The sequence below is a fragment of the Cryptomeria japonica genome, chromosome 8 (genome assembly GCF_030272615.1).
Source record: "Cryptomeria japonica chromosome 8, Sugi_1.0, whole genome shotgun sequence".
Lineage (NCBI taxonomy): Eukaryota > Viridiplantae > Streptophyta > Pinopsida > Cupressales > Cupressaceae > Cryptomeria > Cryptomeria japonica.
In genome coordinates, this window is record NC_081412.1 from 30,129,221 (window position 1) to 30,140,843 (window position 11,623).

The window sequence follows — 11,623 nt, forward strand, 5'->3', positions numbered from 1 at the left end:
AAGATTGAAACACTTATCTCAACAATTATGCTGATTAGTTTCACATTGAACTTGTTTATTTTGATCTAAACATCTTATTAATTAACATCTTTTTTCATTCTTGATTATATTTTTTTTCTATAAATTCTTCCAAGTAATTTTTTTATAAATATACTTTAATTATTTTCCAACTTTATTCAAATCAAGGTTATGAAAACTTTTCCCTAATGCAACAAACAAAATATATTTGATATATTGCTTAAAGGTTAAGAAAAATATATTTGATATTGCTTAAGGATAACCTTTAGTTTACTTATTCTAATATTGCAATCATTTTCATTGGCAAGAAAAATATATTAGTACTGCTCGCAATTTATGTGATTTCAAAATAGTCAAGCAATGTACACAAATTTTTACAATCTATGTGTACATATTCATGAAATGTTCACAAAGTTTGTGAAAATGCCATTAACTCTAAAGAGTTGATATTCTTGGCTTCAAGAAACGGTGCCAAACATGCTATTTTCTCTGAAATGCGCAGCACAAAATGCACTGAGAACTTAATGTCCAAGTGTAACATAGCTATTATCTTGGCTATTCTATAATTATCGATTATTGTTCTTAGCTATATCTTCTGTAACCTGATTTTAAGCATTTATCTGTTGGCCAATTTCTATTAAGATTAGCTTTCCAATGGATTGAGTACATGTCCAACAAAGAGGATAACTCCACTTTTATCTTCCTTGATCACAAACATGAATGGATGGTCAGCTATGAAGTCCTCCTCAATTAGGTATATGATTGCGCATCGCCATTCCATCACGAGTGCAGTGACAGCTGCTGCTTCAGTGCCCTCCTCATTAACCTCCACAAATGAATTGTGGAAAACATCTGAAATGCAGAGACGCCCACTCACACAATCAACCATGTCGTTGAAATTTGCATCATCACTGAACGGGAGGACAAGTCCCATATTTTTCAAGATCTCAGTTGCATTGACATTGGAAGATACCTTGAAGCGAGGTAGTTGAAACGAACGTACCTTCACCTCACTTCTTGGGGAAAGATGGTGCTCAAGAAAATTAAGATCAAGCTTTCTCTCCAGTTCAGGCAGACCATTGATATCATTGGGCAATATAATATACATGGAGAAGGATCGGTTGTCCTGTCCCTGAAAATAGGGAAGGCGTAGGATTTTGCAGTCATCAACAACTTGTATAGATCGACTCTTTGTAGTAGTCATCATGGGTACTTGCACACTTTCCCCTTTCAACAAATTAAAAGTACCTTCTTTTGTTGCAGAGAGATCAAAATTTTTCTGCCATGCGCCCTTCAAATATAAGGCATTTGCCAAAATTAGCCTAGTATCTCCACCTACAGAATTAGGTGGAAGGAACTCTTCTATCTTCCCCTTGGTCTCATTTGCTGCCCATTTATTCACCTCCATTCTAGCTTCATTTGCCTGATAAAAGTCAATAGAAAGGCAAGAAATTAGTGATGCACCACAGAGTCAGGAACTGAACTGTAATTTTATTTCAGATGAGGAATTCAGGGGAGAATTATTTTTTCTATTAATAGAAGTTGTCTGGAACTTCCCTGTTTTTATTGTAGTCTGACAGACAAACTAGCTGTTTTAGAACTAAGAGAGTTGAATAAGAAGTCTTTTGGCCACTTATGCCTTTAGCTGTTTTAGGTTAAGGCTTTGGCTGGAATAAGAAATAAGAATTCAACTATATGTAATGTATATTTTCTGAACCAGGTACTTGTGTCTTTCAAAAGACAAGGTATCTCATACCTTTGAAGATTGATTGAATGGAACGTTGTATCAAACCTTTTAAGCGTAAATTTTTTTTTCAAAAGAAGAACCTTTCAAAAAGTATAAAACAAAGATCGTATACTTGATTCTCGTTTATCAATGATGATTGATTTGTTATAGTCAACACCCTAACATCATGCAGAAAATCTAGGATTAGTTATTCTTTGAAAAATTTGTTCCAGCTTTAGCAAACCACTAAAATTTAATACCGGAAACAGTGATATTTGAGTATTAATTAAAAAACTTTCAGATTGCCCTCATACCCATTTTATCTAACAGGCATTCAACAAGGACTATTATACTCAAGCTACTTCATCGCAATATAAATATAAATTTTCAGTGAATTGGGGATTAAAAGACATTTAAATTGTGAAGTAGATTAAAATCATTTGAATCTGCCTCCCATGTTTATAAATTTTGAGACTATCACACTTTGATGTCTTACACACCAAGGGTAAAGGAATACACGCAATTGAGGATCAAGGAAAATCACATATCTTATTGATAAAATCCAGTGAGCTAATTTCAGCATTATATCGATTCTTCACAACATCGTTGTAATTGGGCTTCAAGGTCATAGACTGATCCACCCATATTCCATTTACAAATGACAACAAGGGACCTTCATTGACACTTCCATCTAGTAAAATTACATTGATAAGATGAGAAAAAAGTTCATGGAATTGATGTACATCTTTGGACTTGAGACAAGTGCAAAACTGATCCAATGTTGCGCCCTTTGCTCCTCCTGCACCCAAACTCAATGCCACAGATATGCTCAATGGAGAAAAAACAGAGTTTTTAGCTGCACTTACCTGTAATGCTTCCCTTGAAAATTCAAGTGAGAAATCTGTTTGACCATGAACTAAAGAGTGGATATCCATTACTGCTCAATTCAATGCATCCGAGTACTGTAATTCTAGAGAACGTAATTCTGTATTCCTCTGTTCTTATTCATTTTTCTCAATGGATAGAAAGCAACAGATATTGAGGATCATTTGCTTTGCCGACTTAGCTTTAACATATATAGGATTTCTTGTGCCGACCTAAAATCTTTTGCTGGAAACCACGGGCAATCCAACGTGCACACAGCTAAATTCCATGGTGACTAATAGTATTTTAAGTTAAGGTATCTTCTTACACCGTGCACATTGAATACGTTTTATTCATTTAAGATTAGACGTTATTATTTGAAAAATAAAATTAGCTGATAATCCATTTTGGTTTACCGTTTGCATATGTTTGATTAGTCTATGTGTTGGACGGAGATGAGCGCCGTGAAGATAATAAGATGCCTTGTCAATTAAAACAAGGGCTGCAGGGCAGCTTAGTTCCTGCCCAGTCCTGCGGAGGTGGGTTTGGATTGGTTTATTGCACAAGAAAAACAGTAAAATCTGCCTATTACTCTTCATTTATTGGCCCAAATATTTACCTAACTAAAGTTAATTTGTATCAATTTATGCTTAATGATAGTATCTATTAAATTTACTTACTTTTACTTCTCCTTGAACTAATATTGGAAATAAAGTTATAACTACCAGTGCTATTGATATTCAAAGAAATCTCAAATGTATGACTTTTATCATCTCAAATCAATTAACGACATCAATGAATGGCATGCCTTAATTTATATTTTTTCTAATGTTGTGACAGAATAATTACCGTTTTAACTGTTTTTTCATTACATTGAGGGCTTATTTGTCAAAGCATATGAACTACAATCCTTATTCAACTCATGATATTTTAACGAGAGGATATCTTTAGAAGATATGGCAAGAATAATACGCTACGCTTCCTCTTGAAGCTTTCTTTATTCATCTATTTGACCAATAAATTCAGGGGGGGGGGGGAAATGGGTATATCTTTGAATGCCTTGGTTGAGAAGCAAAGGATTTGGGACAGAGAAATATTCAACAAATGTCAAAAATATATATATTTGCAGTGAGTCATGGTATTCCTAGATTGCATAGAACAAAGAATACACACATGTTGGTGAATAATTTCAGCATAAATCTGCCCATAAAACCCACTGAAGCTACACATCTGCACCTCCATGCCGTATGGCTTCAGCCCCAAATGCCAACTGCTTGCAGGGGACGCTAACCGAGAGCTCCTATTTTGACAGCCCTGCTTTAGGGTTTTCTTGCATTGGGCTCTGCACTGTCTCCGTCTCCACCATCTACAGCATGCCAAACACTCCAGCCCTGCAGGCACTAGGTAAAGCCCACCTCGTTCTGTGTGAAGGTGCCTATATCTCTCTCGAAATATAATCCAATGAAATGGGATAAAATTCATTCATCAATACATTTGTACTAAAAATTGTTCACACCAAACAATTAAAACATTGCAAAATAAGGAATCCCAGGAACTAAAAATTATATACAAGCAATGTGATTGGCAGGAGCAAAGATAAGTATTGGCAAGATAAAGAATACCCAAAGCTCAGCTTGCTCTAAAATTAAGGGTTATCTCAAGTCAATCGCCAATGTCAAATGCAGCAGAAAGGTCACCACATCAGAAGCACAAATGTGCAAACAGTACAACATATGTAAGGTGTACGATTATTATTTATACATAGTAAAAAACATGACAGTGCATTCATATCAATTAGTTACACGGGCCTATTTTGTACATTAAAATAACACAATACACTACACTGCATTTGCATCAATCTCTTGGACAACAAATCCTGACTTTCAGAGTTGAACTAGTACATAAAAACACACCTTGCAACAATATATTACACTAAAATTATTTTAAATGGATGACCGCCTACCAACAATAAACAAAAAACTATTACAACAAATTAACTTGGATATATTGTTGAGATGAAACAAAATGTAAATGATCCATCCCATTCATTCAAAAACAGCCAACAGGGGAACATTAGATTGGCAACCGCCAGTTTGATTTTAGAATTCCTATAACCAGACATTCTATTTCAAAATAGATTTGACTAGCAGAGACCAGGAAGCTCATGTCAACTCCTGATAGAATCTAAAATGTCAACCTACTCAGAGTAAATTGCCTAAAGCTTATAAATATCACATTCCTTCTTGTACATTTATACCATATAGCACATTCTTGTGAATTAAAATTAAATATTTACATGAATTTTCGAAGCAAAACTCTTTAACAGAGATATGACATTGCGTATATTCCAAATTATGAAAGAAACGTATCACTCAAAACTTCTTTCAAAGAAAAAGTTCCAATATGAAAAACACTTTGCATACTTCTTCAAATAAATATTTAATTTAATACTGCAAAAACATCAAAGCACATGCTCCTAACAACATTTTACACCAAAATTCGGAATTCCTTTGAAACAACAAACAAAACTAAACCTTGTTACTAACACTCACCTAACTATATAGAGGAAATAAATTTTATGACAATGGAATAGATTAAATGATCTCATGCCTTACCCATATGCAAAAAATATACAACTTTGTCAAAGAGAAGCAAGTAGAAGTATTATTTATGTCATGCCCAGTCACAAAAGTACAAATGGTAACAAGATGATAACATTATATTCATATTATTTTCACAGCATAAGCCACATTATATTCACATTATATTAACACAGTAGTAGAGTTTGTGATAGTCAGACAGTATCATAGTTTCTAGGGCCATTGCCACCCAAAAAAGTAATAAGATTCACAAGATTTAAAAGCCAAAGTATTTTTCAAGTTTTCAATATTCATTAACATGGAGAGTCTTAAAACCCAATTACATCAAAATTCCTATTTCTTGACAATATCAATAATGGTGTTGTTCACAGCTAATGTGAAAGTGCCATAGACATGGAGCCTGCACAACATAAAGACCATTGGCGAGATGTCTTGTTGGTATTGTTCGTATGTTATATCTGTGATAGCTGGGTAAGTTTGTTGAAGTATGTTTCCTTGCAAGGAGCAGTCGATGTTGCCTTCTTGTGTATTCAATGCACAAAGTATGTTATGGTGGCAAGAGGTTTGTATGTCGGCGTTGCAATACGTGTAATGGACAAAGTCCATGTCAATTGCAGCATCAAATGTTAGGGAGTGGTGGCACGTTGAGCAAGATATTTCAAAGTGTGGAAAATAGGCATTCTTTGCTTTGAGGACACCGACAACCTGCAATTGCACTATGTACAGTAAGCAAAGAATTGTAAATACTAAGCAGTAGAAAGCTTAGGGCAGAGTTGTAAAGGTACATGTGATCACCTGGATATTACATTTGGCAAGTATCTCCAAATGTGCTTTTGTGCACTGGTCATTAAGCTCTTCAATGAAAGTAGACTGCGATAGACGGAATGACCGGGTTCTTTGGGGACCATTACGCACAATATTTTTGAACAGAATAAAAGGCATATCTACTGTTGAGAAGAATTGTTGCAAAGTTGCTTATAATTATGTGTAGGTGGTGGAGATGAGAACCTGCAAAATAAAAATGTTAGTGGGAAGGGCAGAAGAGGACATGAGAGGAGGAACAAAAAAAAAAGGTGCAATTCAAAGTGTTCAAGATGTACAATGGCCATATCTTCTTGCAGATCACCATCCTTTATATGTACTTTAAGGTGTGTTTTGGTCAAATGGTAACTAGTTCCAATTGCTCCGAATGAACCAATGGAATAGTGGCAGTCAGCTTCGCTTAGTTGTGAGATTGCAAAATCGGGTGCTAGTTTGTGTTCGGTACAAACGCATGGGATAGTTTCAAAGGTGCTTTTTGCAGTGAGAGAAATGTAACAATCTGGATCACCTCTTTCATACTATGATTTATTTTTAATTGTAAAGTTGGAAATTTGGATGCCTGATCCAATGGTCAAGCATGGCAAAAAGGTGTCCACCAATGTGTTGCTAATATTCATTGTGACTATCATCTGGCCTTTATAATCTATCGGGTCCACATGCAATATCTCAGTTTTGTTTTGTGTGTTGGTGTACTTGGCAGGTCCATATATAGAAGAATGTCACCTTCAAACATATAACCAACTTGTTGTGTACATAGGTCCAGTATTGTGCTGGTTTTTGGCAGTGTTGAAGAAAGGTTGCACAAGGAAGGGTCAATAGCGAATTAATAAAAGAGCATTAGTAAACCAATCCATGTTTATGGCAGCAATCCATGTTTATTGGAATCATCTTAAAGCTTATGAAACTCTAATAATGTGAACACAATGATACATGCAATTTTACTTCAAAGACAATTGCACCCATGATCCAAACTAGAGTTGTGAAATGCATAAACTAAGATGTGGACCACAACAGTGGAACCAAAAAAAGAATGTGAATGCGAAAGCATGAACAGGGAACTTGTAATGTTTGCAAAGATTGCAAAGTAATTGAACATTAAAGAAGGTCCATTGGTTTATCGACATTTATCAAAGCGTAAAGGTAAGAGGTATGTTGTCAGATGTTGTAGTTGCACAAGTTTTTAATATGTCTCTCCAATTCAAAAGAAAAATTGAAATAGATAGCAAAATTTGAGAGGGAAACCTGTGGCTTGAATGGCTAGTTTGTGGAGCATGTCTGGAAGATGGTGTTGTTTGTTGTCTCAGAGGTTGGAGTTGGTTACAAGACATGAGAGCAAAACATCAATAAAGGACTTCAAGAAACATTGTGTAAGTGTAAGTCTTCTTACTACGGTGGGTATTTTTACCATTTGCTTATATGCAGGGCTTCAACACCACTCTCTTGCTAATCACATTCCATGTGGCTAGTGGATCTGCAGGAAAAGTGCAAAAAGTGTTTTAGTGACTTGAGGGTTTTGATAGGGTATAAACGAATCAAAGTCAAATAATTCAAGTCAAACTCCAATGTAAATGTGAGTTTCAGAAGGTAGAACTTCTTTTGTTATCAGCATTGACATACGTTACCTCTTGCTTGTATGTGGTTGTGGATTGAGATTTTGCTGTTTGGTGGAATGTGCATTGGGATTGTGCTGCTTGAAAGAATCCATCTATGGACTGTAGATAAAATAGGAAGTGAAGACAAAATATTAGTGTGCTTTCTGTACATGGCTGGTTGTGTCAAAAATGTCTCATTTCACAAAAGAGAAATGAATAGTGACTAGACTAGTGACCAAGCAGAAATGTAATCTATTGATAGACAAGAAATAGAGTGGAAGTGAAATTGAAGGAGCAAATAAGCTGAAAGAAAAATAGTGTTAGTAGAAATGAGATAGATGGTTTGGATACCTTTTTTTATGTTCACTTTTGTGCGGCTGCATTTTGACAGGGACGAAGTTTTGTTGTTCAATGTTGTTGATTTGCCTACAGAAAAGCAAAGCAAAAAGTGCAACTTAGAGAGTGAATGAAGACATTGTATAAGGATCAATGTATACAAGATCAACTTATAGAGTGAATGAATGAAAAAGTGCTATGAGGATAAATGTATCTATGGAAGAACACTAGCTTTACCATTTTATTGTGTGCTGTTTTGGAGAGGTGGCATCTGGTGCACTGGCTTCCATGTTGGTGAGGCATCTAAAAAGTCAACAGATTGAGATCAATGCAATGGTAGCAAATTTATGGAATGTTGTTGAGAATATGGTGATTCATTGACAAAGTGGGGAGTAAAGAGGCATATTTAGCTTCAATGTCATTAGTGTTTGACGACATTAGGAAATCAATGCAATATCGAAGAGGTGTGAAGTTCATTAGCAGAGTGCACATATGTTACCGTTTCTGTATGTGCTCGTGTGAAGGAGTGCTATTTTGCTTATTGTATTTGACCTTGGTAGAGCTCCTGTAAAGGGAAGAAAGCATAGCATAGGATGGCAATCAGATTGTAAAGTCAATTAGGTATGAATTTCTTTTTTAATTTACATGACAATAACTGATTGACATATTGTGCTATGTTGTATACATCATCGACATATAGGCCTAGACTATAACAAATAATAAATTCAAGCTGCAATGGGGGCTAGAAAGAGAGAAGTAATGAAATTTGTGAAAGAAAATAATTTGGGTGGGAATGAAGGAATGGAGAGGGGTGCCTTTGTTTGGTATGACTTGCTTGTGAAGCGAGGGTGCTGCAAGGGTTGTCTTTTCCTTTGAGCTGATCGACATGGCTATAACACAGCAAAGCAAACAAACATCAAAAGATTTGATGCTAATTTTATTGTTAAATAGCAAAGCAAACAAATGTTGTAAATTGTGATGCTAATTTTATTGACACACAAGTTTACATTTATTTAGTATAGTAGGCATGTTTTACCACTTCGTTGTTGGTATTTGTGCAGTTGGTGTTGGTTGTTTCAAAGTCTCTTTGTTGTGCACGTATTTACAAAATACAATATTCAGAACCATCCAATGCCAGAGTATTTTTAGAAAATACAAAATTATTAATCAAGCAATTTTTGCAATATTGTTTAAAGTTATCACCATCCAATGTCAGGGCATGTGTAGAAAATGCAAAATTATTAATCAAACAATTGTTGCAATACTATTTAAAGTTGCCATTGTTTTCCAAGGTGCTCTTGTAAGCTATGAGCATCTGGCTGACTGCAATGGACATGTATGAAAGATCTGCAAAAGCAAAGCAGTGAGTCCTAGAGAGACAATAAAAATGCTTGTTTAGTGAAAATGTTTGTGCTAATTCTATGTAGGCAAGCAATTTGTTGAAATTGTCTAAATACTATACTGTTTTTTGGGCAAATGATGTTCCTTGGAAGACATTGATCTAAATGGCGTTGCACAACTGGGGTCCATATGTTAAGTGACCTACAAAAGAGTGGTGACATTAGAATTTGTGAGGGGAACTTAGGCTATGCATGTAAGAATAAAGCATGCATGTTTTGCAATAATATTAGCACAAGGAATGCTACAAGTAGATAGTTAAATGTTGGCTAAGGGGTATCTTCTATTAATGTTTGCTCATTGCATAGCATATGCCATGGCTAGACAATATTGTCTATGTGTGTGAGAACAATATCATGGTCAGTCCAATATGCTTCCAACCTCTTGGTCCTAGCTATGTGTGCATTATTGTTTGTCCAAATGTGATCAATGTTTCTTCTTTGCAAAGTATCTTTCTGTTCATGTAACAAGTGCAATTTTTGTATTTGCATGTGTCTTTTAAACAGTTGTGTCATTTTTTATTCTATTGATATGTCAATGTTGAAATCACCTGCAATATAGACAATGGTGCCACTACGAGCAATTGTCATTGCTTCATTGATAATTGCAATGATATTGGTAACTATTGTTCTTGGTTTGGCATAAATATTACAAATAGACAATGTGTGTTGATTAACACTACATGAGAGGAATAGTGCTTCAACATTGTCTAGTGTTAAAGGTGTTGTGCTAACCACATGTATGTTTTTGTTAATACAAGTCATTATGCCATGAACATGGAACCCTACAAAACAATTATAGCCTGGAAGTGTATTGTCCGTTGTTGGTGTATACAAGTATGTTTCCTGGAGGCAAATAATGTCTGATGACATTAGGTCTATGTCACTTAGGATGTCTTCTCTATGCGTTTGAAAATGTCGAGTGTTTAATGTAGAAATGACTATTTGGGCTACACTTTTTTGATAGTGCACATCATTTTGAAGAGTCCAATTAGCAGTTGTGGTGAGTCATTCCATCTCATCTATGACTGTTGGCTTTATCTTGATGTTTCGTGGTGTTAGAGGGCTTAGCAAGAACAATGTTTCAATAGTTGATGTGCGACTCAGAGCTGTATAAGACAAACCATGTTGGTGGACACCGAAAGGTTCAAATGCATGACCATGCATGGTGAGTCCCTATGCTCTATGTATTGTTCGACCACATGCCAGCTGAAGTGGAAATTTTTTTTGAATAGTAGTCTTTTGTGTAGAACTGTGTCTAAGGAGTGGTTTTGCAACTCGAAGAATTGGTACCCATCCATTGTTAGCACATGTTTGGTTTGGCTGCGGTAGTTTTGCATTTTGAGATCTTCCAATGAGTTTATCATTGAATTCAACCCAAATGACATCGACATTGTTGGTTTGTGTATATGATTTGAATCGTCCATTTGAGCCATTGACAAGACCATCTTGTATATCATAGTTACCACCATATATCTCGATCAATATGTCTTCTTTTAACATTATTTGATTTGCGAGATTTGCACTATGTTTGTACAATTGTTCTATAGGAACAGTATTGTCGTGTTCATCAATTGCATTAATTATGAGTAGTTCTCCAGGAAGAGTAGATTATATCTTTTGGTTGTGTGCATTGACATCTTTTCTTTTGTAAAACAGAAATGGAAATGTTGGGTCTATAGGTGGGGCACGCAAACATTTTCTATTCAAATATGCTATGTCTTCCTTGGTTTGCGAGCCTGTGTGTATTCTGTTGAGAACAACAACAAACAATTGATCTGTTTGCCTCATTGTAGTTTGCAAATTGTAACATTTGACATGTTGTTGCCAAAAATCATATGGCAATAGGTCAGTGTCTATTGTTGGTGCTTGAAACACTAGACAATCGTGTATAGGTTCTACCTAGTACAAGTCACCACAAAATATAATGTCCAAGCCACCGAAGTGTTTAGTTGGGGTTTGCATTATTTCACGAAATATTTTGTCAATGCAATGCAACATTCTAGCTCCAACTAGAGAGATCTTATTAATGAGAACAAGACACAATTATTGGTATTCCTTTGTCAATACATCTAATCTTTCTAAACTTAGAATATTAGAAGTGGATTTGTTAAATGGTATGAACAATGCAGAGTGCAATGTTGTGCCTCCTATATTATAGGTTGCTTTTCCTGTGTATGCAAGTAACAAGCCCTTCACTTTGTCTGGGTGACTATCTATTGCGTTATTGTATATATGAAGAAGTCCTTGATACATTGCCTTTGTAGT

At 35.4% G+C, this 11,623-nt stretch overlaps 1 protein-coding gene across 1 annotated transcript; it reads right to left on the minus strand.

The window, feature by feature from the left end:
* Positions 1-574: 574 nt before the first annotated feature.
* LOC131078520 (serpin-ZXA-like) lies at positions 575-1,426 on the minus strand. Its single transcript, XM_058016240.2, has one exon. It carries the CDS (start codon positions 1,424-1,426, stop codon positions 662-664), a length of 765 nt encoding a protein of 254 aa, XP_057872223.2. The 3' UTR covers positions 575-661.
* Between the last annotated feature and the right edge of the window lie 10,197 nt (positions 1,427-11,623).